Source organism: Sturnira hondurensis, unplaced genomic scaffold (genome assembly GCF_014824575.4).
Source record: "Sturnira hondurensis isolate 20B ecotype Veracruz unplaced genomic scaffold, ASM1482457v3 Scaffold0004152, whole genome shotgun sequence".
In the NCBI taxonomy this organism is placed as follows: domain Eukaryota; kingdom Metazoa; phylum Chordata; class Mammalia; order Chiroptera; family Phyllostomidae; genus Sturnira; species Sturnira hondurensis.
In genome coordinates, this window is record NW_028076783.1 from 6488371 (window position 1) to 6506551 (window position 18181).

Below are 18181 nucleotides of genomic sequence, written 5' to 3' on the forward strand. Positions count from 1 at the left end.
CAGTGGCCTGTGAGGGTGGAATCCGAACTCAAGCCCAGGCAGCGTGACGGCAGGGCCCGGCTCATAACCACCACTCTGGAGGCCGTGGCGTGTGCAGCACGGGGAACGGAGGGTGGAGCACTGTCCTCTGGTCAGGGGACACCGAACCTTCGGACGAGGTGGGGACAGTCTGTGTCCTGTCTGCACGCAGCCCTCCACATCCCACTAGGACGGGGAGGCCAGAGTGGGCCGGGGTCAGATGTTCAGGTAATTTACCTCTAAAAGTGATGTGGAAAGAGCATTTTGTTACATAACAAATATTTTTGCACAGTTGCGATTCCGGCTTATTGGGCTATTTTGATACAATAAATGCCATGACTACCTCTGGACTCTGCCAGGATACCCTGGAAGGTCAGCCCCACCCTGTGCATGTCCCTCTCCGGTCAGTCCCAGATCGGGGCAAGGGGGATGGTGACTAACGCTATAGCCTGGCATTAGAGCAAACCAGTTTTTCTATGAAGGCATTAGTGACAACATTTAAAAGGATATATTATCTTGAAGAAGAATTCCAATGGGTGAGGGTGGTGGGGCAAGGGAGAGCAATAGGGGAAAAAGAAAAAGAATTCCCTGTTAGGGCCAAGTCAGTGTTCTAAGTCCCTCCCAGAATGATTTTCTAACCACATTCTGGCCCTGCCCCCATGCATTCCAATTCTGTAGTTTTGTGTTGGGCTGAGACATGGAGTTTCTAAGACGGTCCCCGTATTTGAGGCTTGCTGTCATGATGGTAAGATTGAGAGTTTGAGGAGACTCACTGTGGCCCCGTAACCCCGGTCTCAGAGCAGACAGGGACCACAGAGGCAAGCTCATTCTGTGTGTCTTCACTGGGGTGCATTTGCTGGTTGACCTTGGACAACTTACTCAACCTCTCTGAGCCTCAGTTTCCTTAACAGTATAGAGGTGATGATAATAGTTCCAACCTCAGAGGATTGCTGTGCAGATGAAATGAGAGGCTGCATATGAAGTGCTTACACAGTGTTTGGCACATGGTAATTGTTTAATAAATCTTAATTTTTTTTAAAACTAGAGTTTGTGGTTAACAGGAAGCCACATGACATTTTTGGAATATCAATTTCACTGAAAGATTATTTCAAGGCAAATATTTCTATATTAAACAGACAGGAAACTATTTAGAAGGGAATGCAAAATTTGTATGTGCCACGAATGCAAAATGAAAGCTGCCAAAGACATTTGCCGCCTGGGGTAATGGCTCTCGGGATTGCACCCTCGAGGACCCACCTTCACAAGGTAATTCTCTGCTTTAGAGAGAGCAGGATGGGAAATCTGTGGTCTCGAATCTTGTTTAGCTCATTCAGGCCCCTTTTCCCAGAGGAAATCTGAGGCTCATGGACGAGGAAGGGCACATGGGGTCGTTAATGCTGAACTGGGCCCCGTTCCCTGCCTCAGTTTCCCCACATGTGAAGGCCATGCCTGAGGGAAGGGACGCTGGCTCAGCCAGGAGCTTTCCCCATGTTTGGCTGGGAAGAGGAACACCGTGCCTGCCTGAGGCCTCAGAGAAAGTTCCGGAGAGCCCTGCTCTGGTGCTAATTTGTTAAGCCTTCTTCCTAAGTAAGAATAGCAGCTGGTGGGGTGGATTCTGAGCTAACATTAAAGTTAGTGAGAAATGTCATCCTCCAGGGAACACTTTCCCCTGAGCAAAGAAAGGGACGTTAATATTTCAGAGCACCTCGGCCTTCATCCTCAGGCCTCTCACTCCCCGAGTTTCGCTGGGCCTGGCCGGGCTTTTCCCCACTCCCCTGCCTTCTCCTGGTCAGCTCCAGGAAAAGTTATTTTCTTCTGCAACCCAAAGAGGGACCTCAACATCTTGGCAGAGATGTTCTGGGAAATTTCAGCTGGAAACGCCAGTCTCATCTCAGCCTTGGCATGCTGTGTGGCCTGGAGAGGGAGCCTTACCCTCTCTGGGACCTCGGCTTTCCCGTCTGTTGGGGGCACCCTGGCACTGTCAGGCAAATGCCTGGCAGATAGAAATGCCACAGATTAGTCTGAGCAGCTGCTGGACAAACCCCTCACACAGCAGCGGGATTGCTGAGCATGTGGGCAGGGCCAAGAACCAGAGTGGATTTCTCCTGATTTACAGAGCGCTAGATCCCCAGATCTTTTTCCCAGAGAACGAAACAGCCAAATTAGGCACTGTCTCAGGTTGCATTAATAGAAGTATAGTGTCCAGAATGTGGAGGGGATACAGAGTATTACTCCAAACCTGGTATTCTGTCACATCCAAGCCACCCCGGGACTGTGTCCTTACACTAAGTGAGGTGTCCAGATCGCCCAAAGACCTGGGAGAGCAGATGGCCAGCTTGAGTCAGACCCTGCAGTCCACATCCTGGGGACCCTCAGTCCTGAGAAAACTGCTGGAGGGAAAGGGCCCAAGTCCAGGGTGCAGGGGCAGGCACTCAACGCAGGGCCCCAGAGGCAGAAAGAGACAAGGACAGTGACTAGGGGCTTTCAGGGGACAGATTTCAACCTGAACAAAGGAGGAGGCAGGCACCAGTGGTAGGAGCTGCCCAACAGCACAGCAGGCTGCCCAGGAGGCTGGGAGCCCCCAAACGCTGACTGAGATGGAACCGCCACATGCGCGGCTGTTGGGAAGCATCCCTGCCTGTGGTGAGAGGCTGTCCTCCGAGGACCTTCCCATTCAAACTTGAACATGACAATAATCAGAGCCCTCACTTTTGGGGCGCCAGATGCTGCTCTAAGTGCGTTACATAAAGCATCGTTAATTATATAAAGACATTGATACTGAGATGAGACCGGCGTTTCTGGCCGAAATTTCCCAGAACATCTCTGCCAAGATGCTGAGGTCCCTCTTTGGGTTGCAGAGGAAACTAATTTTTCCCAGGCTTGGAACAGTAGCTGGTTCTTAGCAAAGGACCACATATGTACCAGCTATTTCTTCTGATATATTCTTTTTTTTAAATTTAATTTAATTTATTTATTTATCTTTAGAGGGGAAGGAGAGAGGGAGAGAAACATCAATGTATGGTTGCCTTTTATGCATCCCCTGCTGGTAGTTAGCCTGCAAGGAACCAGCCTGCAACCCAGGCATGTGCCCTGACTGGGAATCGAACCGAGATTGTCTGGTTCGCAGGCCCGAGCTCAATCCACTGAGCTACGCCAGCCAGGGTCTTCTGATATATTCTTAAGTCGCATAGTCCTCAGAACCACCCCATGAGGTAAATACTATTAGTAGCTCCATTATACATATGGGGAAACTGAGGCATGGGGCCATCCCTTGCCCAAGGCCACACAGTTCTTCAGAGGCAGAGCCAGGATCCAAACTCAGGGAGTCTGGCTATAGAATCTATGCCTGTGACCGCTTCACTGGCCTGTCTGAGGTGGCGGGGAGAGCAGCCCAGAGGAGGCAGGGCGTCAAGCACAGGCTCAGGGAATGACTTCCAAAGGGAGGAGGCAGGGCTGATGGCACCGGTTCCATGCCCAAGGTGAGCCCACCTTGACTCCAGGTGGGAGAGGCTGGAATGAGGTGTCTCCTAGAAGAGGTGGGTTTTCTCCCATCCTCAGCCCTCAACTTCCACGAAGGAAGGCAGAATTGGCCAGGAGGCCAGGCTCTTGGGTTTCCAGGGGTAGAGGCCACCAGATGACTTAGGAAATTTCAGGAAACAGGGCAAAGATGGCAGCCTCTAACCCTGGCTGGGTGCCACTCACTCATTCATTTGTTCCTGCTGCCTCCGCTCCAGCCCCAGGCAAGGCCCCAGAGGGACCTGGCAGAGCTCAGAGTCTAAGAGGGACCCCTTGCCAGCCCTGATGATTCGTAGTGGGGCCAAGAGAGAAATAACTGGTCATTCACAGTGGTAACAGGCATTGAAGATGATGATTGCCATGTCTGCTGAGCACCCACCGCGTGCCAAGTGCTGTGCTGGGCAGGACCCCTGTCTGAGGGGCAGTGGTGTGCGTGGGGTTGGGGGTGTGTGATGGACTTTGGAGCTGCAAATGCTGGGCAGTTGGTCCCCGGGTGCAGACCATTTGACTTCTCTCGCCTCCAGTTTGCTCCTCTCCTAGGTGGAAGTGATAACCACATGAAGGTGTGCTGTGAGCCATAAGATTCTGCAGGCTGGGCACACAGCACAATGCCTGGCACACTCTGGGCAGGCCTGCGCCGGGCTCCTGGGGTCTGGCAGCCAAGGGCAGCCATAGCCCAGCCTCTGTGAAGCCCGTACTAGAGCTGGGGAATAGACAGCATACAGGCCCAAAGTGACGGGGAAAGTGTTGGGGCACTGGAGCCTGCGGTAAAGGTCCTCGGCTGGGAGCCCACCTCTGTACCTTATGTGTTCTGTGTCCTTGGACAAGTCATAACCCCCTACCAGGCCTCTATTTCCCCAATAGTTTGGTAATGAGGCTGAGTCTCTGGTCTCCAGGGGTTCTTCCAGCCTGGCTGTTCTGTGACACTGTGTCTTCTGGGTCTGAGGTGAGCTCCCCAGTGTGTGTTGGGGTGGGGTGTCCTGGGAAGGAGTTGGGAAAAGGACAGGGACAGGGCCTCAGCCAGGCAACCTCTCTGTCCCACATTCCCAGACCAAGAAGTGGGCTACGTGTCCATTCTGGTAGGACTGTCCTTCTGGGAGCAAGGACACCTGATTTCAAATTCCTTCGATACTGAGGCTCAGTCTCTTCAGGCGTCGGGTGGGGCGGGGGCGGGGGGGACTGGCCCTGCCCACTCCCAGGGTATGCACAGTAGTGGGGCAGCCGTGGTGGGGGGGGCTAGTAAATGGCACTTGCACCTACCTACTGTGTGCCAGGCTTTGGTCTGAGTGCTTTGTGCACAGCCTGTCACCCCACCTTCACACCCAACCTGGGTGGGGACACTGTCATTTCATAGGACAGCCCATAGTTGTCCACCTTGTAAGCGTTTGGGCTGGAATTTAGACGAAGCCTGTCTGATCCTGAAGCCTGGGTTCTTTCCATGGTACCTGTGGCACTGAAAGAAGGAGAAGTGATGGTGTCCCCATTTGACAGATGGGGCCACTGGAGCTCAGAACATGACACACCTACTGAGGAAAGTGACGTTTGTCCCTCTACCAGAAAGATAACTATAGTTCATGTTGTTTGGGGGATGGTGGGGGAGGCCAGGTCTCAGCAACTGGGATTCATTATGCCTAGAAAGTTCTGGAAAGCTCAGTGCCTGATTCCTACAGGCACCCCAATGGAGCAAAAGGCTCCCCCAGACCTAAGGAATGAGTAAGCCCTGAGACATGCCTTATCAGCCCAGTCTGGGCCATGGGAGGGCCCCTGGATCATGACTGCTAGTGGTGACCGCCACACTTGCCTTGTTCGATTCAGTGGGTAAAGAGAAGTGACAGAGAAGTGAATTTTGGAATCAAAACAGGTCTAGATCAGAATGCCCACCATGGTTGCTTTTGGGAGGCAAGGGCTGCCGGCTAAGACACTGGATCTGTCCTTGTAGTTGAGGAAACCTCCACACCTTTCTCACCTGTCTAGGCCTCAGCTGCTTCTGTGGAATGGGAGTGTTACCACCTACCTGTCACAGCTACCCTGAGGACAGATGAGGCAGTGTGTATGGTGCCCTCAGGCACAAGAGGAGGACTCAGGAAATGGTAGTTGGTGCTTTATGACTGTCACGATTGCTGCTATTTCTGTGTCCTCTCCTGCCTTGCAGTGCGGAAACAGGAAATTATAAAAGTGACAGAGCAGCTGATTGAAGCCATAAGCAATGGAGATTTTGAGTCCTACACGTGAGTTGGCTGGGCCCGTCCTGCATGTCCTCCTGCCTGGATTGTTGTCTGGGGGGCTGGCGGCTGACTTCAGCGATCCTCATTTCTGATCCCCAGTCATTCACTCTGCATGTACTGTGAATCAGAATGAACTCATCTTTCCGTTTGGCATTCAGACTTGACGCTTTTGTTAAGCTTTCAGTTCACAACACTTCTCCATATCTCAGTCCTGCTCCTCCTGCTCCTCATATCAAATTCCCCAGGAGATCAGCTGGGAAGGAGGAGAGGAAGGCAGGCCCTTCCTTAGTCTTGCTGCATGGGCCTGGGTCTTCAACCGGGACCTCCTCAGCCCTCTGACCTCAGCTGGGCAGCAGTGGGCAGGAGTCCATAGGGTGTGCACTTCCAGTGAGCAAGGGTGAGCAAAAGAATCTCAAAATGGAACCTTAAATCCTCTGGAGAGTAAGGCAATATGCACAAAAATAACACAATGAAACAGGTGGTGTATGATGTTCCCTACACACCTGGGCCAGCCTTTGGAGGGGCAGCTGGGTGCAAAGGCTCCAGCTGGGCTGGAGCGCCCCCTGGTGGTCATCCACACACCTTTCTGGTCTGGCCCAGAAGCAGGCCCCGAGCCTGCCCTCAGCTGGATCCCTGGCTGAAGCCTCAGTCTCTTGGCCAGGGCTGACAAGGCTTGTGTCTGGAAACCCCACATACGCTTTTTAGTGGACAAAAGCTGACAATTAAGGCAGATGACCCCTACCTGTTGGGTTCAGGTGAGGTGGGAACAACCTAGCTGGGGTTTGCTCCTTGGGCAGCCTATTCCTGGTTTCCACTATGCCCAGGAGCTGAAGTGTGTCTCCCAAAGGCTAGGCAGGTCACTGTGTGAGGATTCCCACAGCAATGGGTGGCAAAGCCCTGGCAGTTTACTGGTGGTTTTTGGAGGAATGGGACCTGGGAAGGTGCAGGTGTGAGACTGAGGCCGCATGTACCTGTGTGCGAATGCACTTGTCCTGGCATGCACCTTTGCGCCGTGTGCACAGGGGTGGCGTGGGTGTGTGTGCACTGGATGCTGCTTCAAAGCATGGAAATGCGCTTTTAAATGGGTTTTGCTCTGGCCCTAGAGAGTTAAGTCAGCCATGGGAGAGCCAGAGAGTGCCTCTGGTAGGGCACAGCCAGGGACAGAGAGAAAGAGGTGGCTCCTGTGGTCCCCAAGCTTCCCAAAGCCATTTCTGGGGCCTGCCCCCACCTCTGTGATGTCACCTCCTCTGGCATCTGTAGTTCACTCTAGGTTCTGACCCCTTACCGTGACCTCTGGGGCCCGAGGTGCCCTGGGTCTGGCCCTGTGTAACCCTGGATAAGCCCCTTCATATCGTGAGCCTTGGCTTCCCTACATGCACAGTGCAGTTGGCGTGGGTGGTCTCCTCCAGAGGCAGGGATACCCTGGGACCTCCTGGGACCACAGGGGCTTCCCCAGGGCAGGTGCTCAGCCTCCTGGAGGTTCAGGCTCAGGCTCAGGCCCCCAGCCTCGGGGGATTCTGCTGCTGGAGGGATCCCAAGCATCCCCTGTGGTCTGAGCCCAGCCTCCCAACCCCTGGTTAATCCACCTGGAGAACTTGAGGTCCTGAGTGGAAAAGCAAGTTGCCTGGGTCACAGGGACAGGACAGTCCCAGGACAGCACTGGAACAGAGTACCCTGCAATGGCTGTGGTGTCCAGCTCAGAAAATGATGAGCCTAGCACCCTTCTCCAGTTCACCCCCACCCCCATATTGGGGTCTTTGCTTTTCCCAGGGTACTTTCTGTCCCTGGCTTCATTGTCATTGCTGTGGAGACCTGGAGATAGGGGAGACAGTCCGCCACCCAACTGTCAGGGTCTGCCAGGAGACTGAGACCTGGAAGGGAGCACTGCCCTGCAAAGCCTTGGCCCAGGGCCTCTCCAGCCCTGCCCCAGCCCCCTCCTCCTGGGCATCGCCTTGTGGACCACTCTTTTCCTCATCTTACAGAGGAGAAAGAAGCTTACAGTGAGGGCATCTTTGCTTAAAGTAGCAGAACACGCCCTGTCCAAGGACAGACCTTCCTGGCGAGCAGAAGTCACGTTAATGTGAAGGAAAAAGTCTCTTTCCCAGGAAGACAAACTAGGAAATCCCCCTTGTGGATCTGCTGCCCTGGGCAGACAGGGAGGATGGGATTCGATTTGGAGCGTAGCATCCGGGCTGAATCGTGCTGGGCAGACTCTGCACACCACTCATGCAGAATGAATGAATGCTTGGGGGTGTTAAGCCACCTGATGGGAAAATGGCAGAGCCGTTTTCCCAAATGGCAGAACCCAAACCCAGGCTTCCCAGTTCCAAATAGCACCAGCCAGGCAGCGATGCCCCACGCTGCACAGTTTGCTAGCACCTTTCCCATCCATCTGCCTCTTTGATCTTGTAAGGTGGGTGCAATCACTCCAGTTTCACAGGCTCACCCTCCTTGGGTGCAGGCCCAGGATGAGAGGGTGGTGCTGAGAGGCCACCCCAGCCCCTCTTTCCTCTGACTTCCTCCCGCCAGGAAGATGTGTGACCCCGGGATGACAGCCTTCGAACCCGAGGCCCTGGGGAACCTGGTCGAGGGCCTGGACTTTCATCGATTCTATTTTGAAAACCGTGAGCAATCCCTTCTGTCTGGGGGCCTGTTGTCTGCTCTTGTTCCATGTCCTGCTGGATGGCACAACAGGGTGACGGGCAGGGAATCCAGGGTGGCTCAGCAGCCAGCAAAGAGGAAGACCCCATGTGGACAGGGGTTGGTACCATCTTGGCTCCCTCTCCTAACCCTGGCATATCCAACTGCCAGATGCCCCTCCTGTGGCTGAGGATGGGGACCTGGGAGAAGCGTGACAAGCCCTCCCAGCCTTCTCCAGCCTGTGACCCTCCCCAGGGAGGCCTTATTCCCATTTTACAGATAAGGAAGCCACCCCATGAGGGCAAACACCCAAGTTCCAGGCATCTTAACACCTGGGACCACCCCAGCTGCCCTACTGGTCACAAGCTGGCTCTTGGGTTGTTATGCAAATGTCCCCCTCTGGGTGGGCAGTCTCGGGAAGAGAGGCCCCGAGCTCACGCTGCTGTGCCCTGCCTGTTTGTCTAGGTTCCTGTCGGAGTGTCTCTCCTTCCTGGGCCCCTCCTCTGCAGGAGAGACCCGGCAGCTTTGCACCCAGGGTTTGTTGGGGGCTGAGCCTGGGCCTGACCCTGGGCGCTCTCTCACTGTGTCTCACCTTGGCCAGGGGTCAGATGGGGCCCCTGTGAGTTAGGATCATGCAGCTGAGGACTCGGAGGAAGGCCTTGGGAGGGGGTATACGCAGGGTCTTCCGAAGGGAGGGCCTGGGCCACTGGCGTTTCCCCTGATGACTCTAGTGCAGGTGGGCAGTGGCTCTCAGTGAGAATGCTGGTCCCTTTCCAAGTTCTTCAGTACGTCTGGCTCCACCAGGGGCGATGGCTCCGTTGGGTGCTAGTCTGTCTTGAACGCTTCTTAACACTTTGTAATTCTCCTCTTTGTGGAAGAGAGCAGCCATCTTGGGCCGAGAGCTCGCGCAGGCAGGAGTGTGGAGCCAGGGTTACGTCACTTCAGTTGGTTTCCACTGGACTTATGAAAGTTGTGTTCTGTGATACTGGATGTTCACTAATGATTGTGCCAGAAAGTTTTCTTATAAAATACATTGATATAAATTAATAACGCGCATCAATTTAAGAAAATATTTTAATGAAGTACAGGTGGTCCTTGTAGGTTGACATAAAGGTGAAATTTAAGTGACTAAAGTAGAATCTAGTCCAACTCTTCATCACACCGAAGGGGAAACTGAGGCCCAGAGAGGGGAAGTGACTTGTCCACCAGAACCCAGAAAGTCAGTGGCAGACCCTGGTCCTGACTCACCCCAGCGCCTGTCCCTTCGACATGCTGCTGCTCTCGTCCCTGCATCCGTGGCCACCAGCTGGACGCTCTCGCCCGCACCCAGTCTGACTGAATCTTATAGAGTACAGGGGCTCAAGAGCTGTGAAGAAGGAAGCTGCATTTTTCCTCGATTGATCAAACTCTGATTCTCCAAGGTTAGCAGTGGGAGCTGAGTTGTCACGTGGAGAGGTGGCTGGGCCCCCCCAAAGTGCCCATCGCCCTAGAGCCCCCTGGCAGATCACCACAGCCATCTCTCCAGTGGTCTGTCTCTGGGGGCGCTGGTTCCCTGGTGCGCACTCCACAGTCTTCGAAGAGCAGAGCAGACACTAGGTTGAGCTGACTCTCCAGCCTCAGGGATGGGAAAAGGGAAAAGAACACAGAGTGGAGCCTGTGCTAGACCTTGGCCTGCGTCTGGGCACTCCGCCCCTGTCGTAGCACCAGCCCCCTAAACCCTAGGCTTGCGCACATCAAAGGGCCCATGAGAGCCAGACCCAGAGTAACTGCCCACTGCTGGCCAAGCCCTGCCCTCCTGCCTACCCTTTCCTGCTGGAGCACCTGGCTTCTTCCCTCGGTGCTTTCTGCTACGGTGGGTGTTGAAAGCCTACAGTGCATTCAGGACAGCCCATTAGGGTGGTTGTTTCTTTACAGATGCCCCTCGGGGCCCCCACCCTCGTCAAGAGCAGCAAGGCCCAGTGCCCTCAATGATGTCAAGCTCTGTTTGTCCCTTCTGGGATTGTTCTAGATTGTTCTAATTCAGTCCCACATGGAGACTGACTTCTTTTAGGTCCTACTGCATTTCTTTTAGAAACTGGACTAGCCTGGGACAAGTTAGATCGCTTCTCTGGGCCTCAGTTTCCAGATCTGCTAAATGGATGTGTTAAACCAGATCATCTTAAGTGTCTTTAGCCCTTGGTGCTGTCGAGGATGCTTACGGAGGCCTCCTGGATTTTGTAGGAGGGCCACTGGGTGACTTCCGGCCTCTGAGTCATGCCCAACCCTACAACACAAAAGCTGGACGTTCTCTCTGTAAGCCCAGAATTGTAAAAGTCAGTTAGTCTACACGTCTAAGACTCAGTGATTTCTAGCACTTTATCCAAAGCCTGAGTAGAATGTGATTATAATCTTGGGAATGGATACTATTGGAGGCTTTCTGCAGTCCTGAAAATTAAAAAATGCATTCCAGACTTTTCAGGAGGTCAGTGACTCACAGACCTGGCTGGGCATCGGATTCAGAGAGGGTGGGAAAGGGGATGGGAGGTTCTTTTTAAATTCTACAGATTGTTTTTGTTAAATGTTTTATTTATTTTATCTGCACCCAAGGACATGCTCACTGATTTTAGAGACAGGCGAAGGGAGGGACAGAAACATTGATATGTGAGAGAAACACCAATTGGTTGCCTCTTATATACACCCTAACAGGGGACCCCTTGTAGGTGCCTCCACTGGGGACTGAACCTGTAACCTAGGCATGTGCCCTGACTGGGAATTAAACCCACGACTTTTCAGTTTATGGGATGATGTTCCAACCAAGTGAGCCACGCCGGCCGGGGCAATGCTATAAACTCTTGAATTGGGACCTCGAAGGGGGCAAACGTGCTGTCTGTGGGGTCTGGACCTACATTTGGCAACGCTAAGGAAAAGCATAGGGTTGCTCTGGAGCCCAGGATGCCTGTGACCCCTGTCCAGCCCCTCTCTGGGTCATCGTCACTCTGTGTTTTGTTTTCTATGTTGCTAAAAAAACATGAAGAATTCCTACAATTAAAGTAGGTAAAATGAAAAAAGTAATGGTGACTAATATCTCCCATAGAGAAAAAACTTCAGATATTTTTGTCAGTTCTCACGATCGTAAGGGCTATGCACGCCTCCCTAACTCTGAAATGCCCCATGACCGCACCCCGTGACCGCAAGTGCCGCCCTTACAACTCCAAGACTGTGAGTCCACAATCTTACTATTCCCCAAGTTTCCATGATTCTACATGTCGAGGACGAGGTGGCAAACGAGTGGCCCACAGGCCATATGTGGACTGCACATATGTTTTACCTGGCCTGCATGATGTTTTAAATTTGGCCAATAATTTTATGAGACATTTCCACGTAAAAATCCAGATTTCTAGATTCTTTTGAAAAGTCAGGAAATGGGGCAACATGGGTCCATAGTTACTCGTGTAGCAGCCAATGGAGAAGCTGTGTACAGGGCACCTTCTGTAGATGGGATGTGGTGAGCAATTCACCAGTCTCCACCACTCCCTATTGTATCCCTGATCCAGAGGCAAATGGTCAGTTGTCATTTAGTGTCTCATACCCAGCTCAGCCCCTCGTACATGTACTTGCCTGGCCTCCATAGTGATCTGGGTTTGAAACTCTAATCTAAACTGAATTGATTCTATAATCATCTCGGTCCTATATTTCTGTGTGTCTGAGACACTACGATTCTAAGTTCCATTTCCCCGGGCTTGACAACTGTCTGAGATCCATCATATCTAAGCTGGGATATGACCCAGTCACCTAGAAGTTCTTCTACCTTGCCCCCCAGGTAGCTGAGCCCTGTCACAGAGACCGCTTCTCTGGAAACAAGGCAGGCAGAGGGGCCTCCGCGGGGAAGGTGGCTGGGAGTTGGGGAAGTGAAGGAAGGCAGGTGGGAAGCCCCCGGTTTCATCCGCTCTGCTTGCTCCCATCCCCGCCTGCAGTGTGGTCCCGGAACAGCAAGCCGGTGCACACCACCATTTTGAACCCCCACATCCACCTGATGGGCGACGAGTCGGCCTGCATCGCCTACATACGCATCACGCAGTACCTGGACGCCGGTGGCATCCCTCGCACAGCCCAGTCCGAGGAGACCCGCGTCTGGCACCGCCGGGACGGCAAATGGCAGATCGTCCACTTCCACAGATCCGGGGCGCCCTCTGTCCTGCCCCAGTAAGAGCCCTTCCTTCCCGCCATCTGTCATTAGGACCATCTGAAGGAAGTCCATGGGTGGGGCAGGAGGACCACAGGAGAAGACCATGGGGAAGAGCTGGGTGGGTCCCACAGGTGGCAGCTTGAACTCCATCTAGGCAGGAAGGCCCGGGTGGTTGTTGGAGGAAAACGGGGCGCCCCCAGATGCACCTGCATCCCCGTCACACATATCGGTGTCTTCCAGTTGAAGGACCAGGCTGGGGCACGGCAATGCAGAGAGCTCCTCTTCATCCTTGGAATGTCGCTGCTGTTTCTCCCACCTTGGATTTTGCTGGAATTCCCCCAATCACGTCACCCCACTACCACCACCATCACCGTCACCTTCATACCTGCGTCAAGAAAACTTGCTCCCCAAAGCCGCCATATTTTCAAAGCAAATGGCCACATTTCCCTGCCTCCTGCCTGGCACTTTCAGTCTCTGTCCCCAGCCAGGGCAGAGCTTCCTCAGGCCTGGGTGCCCTGCATGCGGGCCCCCACCTGGCTGTCGTAGGCCTGGCTGGCCTTGGCCGAAGGCCAGAAAGCCCAGCTGTGTGTTCACCCAGGGGCTGGGGAGAAGGAGGAGCAGAGGTGGGAGACCCCTGATCACTCCTCTTCCAGGGATCTCCCCCCACTGCGTCCCCCTGCCCCAGAAAAGGCCGAGGACCGCCCCCCCACACCCCCGTGGGAGAGCGAGAGAAGAGCAGATGCCAGGAGTCTCTTCCTGCTTCAGACTGGCTCCCGACCTCTTCTCCCATCCTGCCCTCCCTCCAGGTCTCTGCCTGCCACTTCTCCCTCCAGGGGGGAGCTCGATCCTCTCAGGGTGCCCCCACTTTTCCCCTTCTTCCTTCTCTGATGTTTACTTCCAACACTAACTGCCCATTCCACCCCTCCATCAGGCCTGGGGAATTCCAGTTTCATCGCTTCTGAGGGAGAAAACCTGATTGCTTTTTGGGGGCAAAAGAAAGCAATGTTTAGGTATCACTACTTGGACCGCATGCCTTTTTACAGCCAAACTCCTGTGTGTTTCGTAAACGGATTTTGCGTTAATGGGTATTCATGTAATAATTAGACCTTCCAATTAGTGCGAAGAGGGTTGGTTGGGTTGAGAAGGAAGGTGGGGAGAGGGCAGAAGGGTGATTTTTTCTGTCCTAGGTCTTTTATTTATTTATTTTTAAATGTCATCTCTGAGATGGATTTTGTCACCAATGGTTCCCCCGGCTGCGCGGGACTCAGCCCCCGCAGGAAGGACCTCGCTGAGGTTTTGGCCCCAAGGCTTCTTCGAGGACCAGATCAGATGCTCGTGCTGAGGAGCAGCAGTAAACCGGGACAGGCAGAGTGAGGGGAGTGGTGGGGATGGAGACACCCGGACTTTTCTTTGCCTGTCTCCCAGTCCGGGGTCCTGGCTGCCCCGCTTTCCAGGACTCCATCCCACCGATGCGTGTGCCACCCCCAGCACCCCCACCCACCTCTGGGGGTGGCTCATGGGCATGCGTCTCCATTGTCCGCCCTTTCAGTGTCTGCTGGTCCCAGCAGGGCCCTGGAACGTCTCCTCTTCACGCCCCGTCCTTTGGCCGTGGGTTTGCGTTGCTCCCTCCCCCTCTTCCTCTCGGGCGCCCTCTTCCCTGAGATTGACTCTGATGTAGAAGCCTTGGCACGTCCGCTGGGATCTGCTGTCTGCACTGTTTTCTTTGCATGACTTTATATGCAGTAAGTATGTTGAAAAACCCAGAAAAGAAGAAAAAACACTCAGCAAAACCAATCTACATATTTTGGACAAAAAAAGAAATAGAGGTTGTATTCTCAGTGTCCAACTTGGAAATATGTTGCTGCCTCTCTGTGCTTTTGGCCTCTGTGTGGCCGTGTTTTGCCAGCATGAGATATTGTCCCCTCTGGAGGATTTTAGGGGAGGAAGAGCCATATCCCCACGGCTGTAGAGGAGGCACTGATTCCTGCTGTGGAGTCCTGGGTGGGGGGTGGAACAGGACTGGTGGGGATGTTTGATCCAGACCTTTCTGAGTTTTCCCCGACCATGGGCTGTCTGTTGGGCTCTTCTCTCAATTGCTGCTGCCCTGGGGACAGGTGAGGCAGGCAGGCCAGGGGCAACAGGCCAGGAAATAGGCTGCCCGAGCCTCCTGGTCTCCAAACTGGTTGATCGCTGGCCACTAGCCTTGGCAGAGACCCTGCTGCCGAGGCTCAGGGGTGGGCACTTGGCCTGCCCCTGGCCCAGAGGGCTTCCCAGTAAAGCCCAGTGATCCCAGCACACCAGGAGCAAAGCTGCCTGCCTCCCTGTGAGCTGCCAGCTCCCACGGCCATCCCCAAGCCAAAGGTGTGGCCTTCACCTGGGGATGTTGCAACTACCAAGACCAAGTCTGGTCCCTTCTTCAGCCTCGGTGTCCCCCCTCAGTTAAAGGGGTTAAATAGTCCTGCCCAGCCTATGTGTCAGGGCTGATGGGGGATCAAATGGGGTGGTGAGGTGAAGCCCAATACATCTGTGAAAACTAACAGGGTTAGTCACTGGCTGGACTCCTGCTCCATTCTGAGCCTGGCCAGTCCCCTCCCCTCCCCCGTGCCCCCTCATTCTCCTCTTTGGTGCCTGTCAACTGCTTCTCAGCAGTGAACTGTGGGGCAAGAGCCGTGGTTTCAGGGTTACTAGGATTTCATTCCCAGCTCTGACCAGACTGGCTGTGTAACCCTGGGCAAGACCTTTCCCTGCTCTGGTCCTCAGTTTCCCACAAGAAAAAACAGCTGGAGGACACTAATATCCTGCCTTTCACTTGCTGACACACCTCCTGTCCACTGTGTCCCTCTCTAAGCACCAGGGAAGTGGAGGCAGGTCCCTACCCCAGGCTGAAATGGCCCTGCCGCAGAGGCCACACCTGCGGGTAGGCAGGTGGCAGGTGTGGGCCACAAAGGCACCAGTGTGATCCTTAGGGAGCAGGGAGGGGAGACTGCAGACAAAGCAGCCCAGCACCCACCCCCACCAGACAGTCAACTCTACTCCTTCAAAACATCCTGCCGATGCAAAAAATCTAGACCTAAGACAAGACCTAGGTTCCAGCATGCAAACATGTTACGGGAAAGTATTCTCCTGGGTTCATGCCCGCTGTGGTGTTAATCCTGACCATGGCCTCCTGTCTCCCTTCAAGGGAAGACCCCCTGGGGGGATGTGTTTGCAGACTCCCCGTGCTGGTTTCTTTGTTACTATCTGTTTGGGGTTTTGTTTTGGTTCTTTCTTTTCTTGTTTTCTTTTCTGTTTTTAAAAATATGTGGCTGTGAACTTGAATGACCACTGCTCAAACTTTCTGCTATTGGGGGGGAGGGGGGAAAGAGGGGCGTCTGTTTTATTCTTGGTGTTTTCAGTGCAATAAATAGCTACAAACTTCTGTGCATGCTGGCTTCTTGTCTGGCTCAAGCACACACTGGGAGGTCGTTTGTTTCCTGTTCTAGATCTCCCCAGTGGCCAAATAAAAACCCAGGTCTTCATTCTGATTGGACCAGCTTGGTCACATGCTCAAGGCTGAGCCAGTCACTGTGAAATTATGCCTGGACCACATTCCCGAATCTTACAGGCAGGGGTACAGCTCTCAGGCACATGGGGGTCCTTAACAAAAGCAAAGTGCTTGTCACAATCAGGAAATAGAAAAGTCTCCCTCAGGGACCTGGGGTAAGTCTCCTCCAGGCCTCAATTCCTTGTATTAAGGAGGAGGTTGTTTCAGAAGTTCCTTCCCACCCCTTGTTTTCCCTCAGCCCAACCTCATAGACAAGCCCCCAAGCCTCAGAGCTCTTGGAGACGGGTTTGAACCCTCATACATGGGAGGGCCTTCACAGTGAGAGCAGAGGCCAAGGCTGATTGCAGAGGGACCTGGGAGCTTCCATTTGCAGTCTTGCCCTCGAACCCACAAATCTTAGCACCAGGCCACACAGCTCCGCCTTCCGAGAAGCCCTGGCTGTCCCACCTAGGCAGGAGGAAGGGCTTGAGGCTTGGGATGCCATTGCAGACACTTGCCAGTAGGTGGAAGCATAGGAGCAGGTTACAGGATGAACTGTGCTCTTCGGGGCTACCATGTTCTGGGCGGTGGGCACTCCCAGTTGACCTCAAGAGGTATCCTTGAACTTTCAAAAAAGTACCAGCTCCACCTAAACGCTATTATTATCTAATAGAACATGACCTTTTACAGTTCAGAGGCTTTCACCGCACCTCTCATCCCAGCTGCGATAGCTACTGTTCTGAGGATGAAGACAATGAGATTCAGTGCAGAGAGACACAGCTGGGGCTCCAGGGCACAGCTCCATTTCCTCCAGGGGCTCCCACTCCAGCCTGTTCGCCATCTCTGGACAGCCAGCACAGAACGGCTGGGATTCTCAGGAACCCCTGTCTTTAACCCTCTGCCTCTTCCAGCTATTGCGTTGTATCTCAGTTGTCTACGCCCACAGGCTCTGGACAGCCTGCAGACATCCTCACTGCACCTATAGTCCAAAGCCCACTGGAGAGGTCTGGTTACCCCTCATACTTTTGCTCAACACTCCTTATCCTCAGGATACAGCACTGGTGTCTTCTCCGGGAAGTCTCTTCCGCTCTCCCAGCACACCCCGGGTTCGGCCCTCCTATGGGCTTCCACGACCCATCTCCCCCAGCCCCCTGGTTTGAAGGCACCTGAGCAAGCATCTGCAAACATAGGCACTCCTTGAAGTCATGACAGCATCTTGTCCACGCTCAGGCCGCATACAGCAGGTGTTTCTGCTCTTGCACAGAGCAGCCCCCAGCAGATAACTGCTGCTGGAATGAAGGGGTTCTGGACACTGCGGGGGTGTAAGCACCACTCCCACCTCTGCCGGAGCAGTGGCCCGCCCCGCCACCTCCATGTGTGCCCTCAGCCTTTCCTGGGCTCCCCTTTTCTCTCCATTCTGTGAACGAGGAGCCTGTGGAGCACACAGGGAAGGGACCAGCCCTAGGTGGTCCAGGATGTGAGGGAGGGAGGTGAGATTCTGAATCTTAGCGGTGCTGAGTGCCTTCCTTAACGGGCTGTAGCAGGCTGGGCTCCTGTCCCAGGAATCCTTGATACCACCCCAGTGAGCAAGAGCCACACAAAGAACCAGAACTCAGGGCAGACCAGGGCGGGAGCTGGACCTGGATATGCAAAGCATGGGGGAACCAGAAGAAGGAGCAGGAAGAGTGTGGCAGCAACTGGGGGTTCTGGGGAGGCTTTGTGAGGGGCTGGACAGGTTGTGGGTGGAAAGCAGAGGCAAAGGCTGAGGGGTCAGGGAGAAAGGGCTGGGGAGGAGGCTGAGAAATGCCCAGGGCAGGTGTGTGCCTCAGCCTACTGTGCTGAGGGCATGGGTGGACCCCCAGCAAAGGAGACGGCTTCTCCAGACCGGAGCCCTGAGATCTTCTAGGACACATCCCTCAGCAGGTCCTGGGAGTGTTTGCACAGGGCTAGGCCAGGCAAGTCCAGTCCTGTGGGAATGGCCCCTCTCCTCATCCTTCTTCCTGGATGAGCCCCACCCTCCCTTTCCATCTGGGCCTGCCAAGGTCAGAGGCCACTTCCCTCTGCGCAGCCTGTCCCCGCCTGGGCCCTGGGCCA

At 54.1% G+C, this 18181-nt stretch overlaps 1 protein-coding gene across 4 annotated transcripts in view; it reads left to right on the forward strand.

Annotated features, from left to right (window-relative positions):
• Positions 1-15301, forward strand: part of CAMK2A (calcium/calmodulin dependent protein kinase II alpha) — a 58960-nt gene extending 43659 nt beyond the window's left edge. For 2 of the 4 annotated variants that reach the window (XM_037044909.1, XM_037044910.1), the window contains 4 exons: positions 5687-5762; positions 8289-8383; positions 12353-12581; positions 12805-15301. In XM_037044909.1, coding sequence (XP_036900804.1) covers positions 5687-5762; positions 8289-8383; positions 12353-12581; positions 12805-12808 — 404 coding nt within the window. In that variant the 3' untranslated portion in view covers positions 12809-15301. The remainder of the gene's footprint in view (positions 1-5686; positions 5763-8288; positions 8384-12352; positions 12582-12804) is intronic. The other 2 variants (XM_037044912.1, XM_037044913.1) reach the window with 1 other exon arrangement.
• Positions 15302-18181: the final 2880 nt, after the last annotated feature.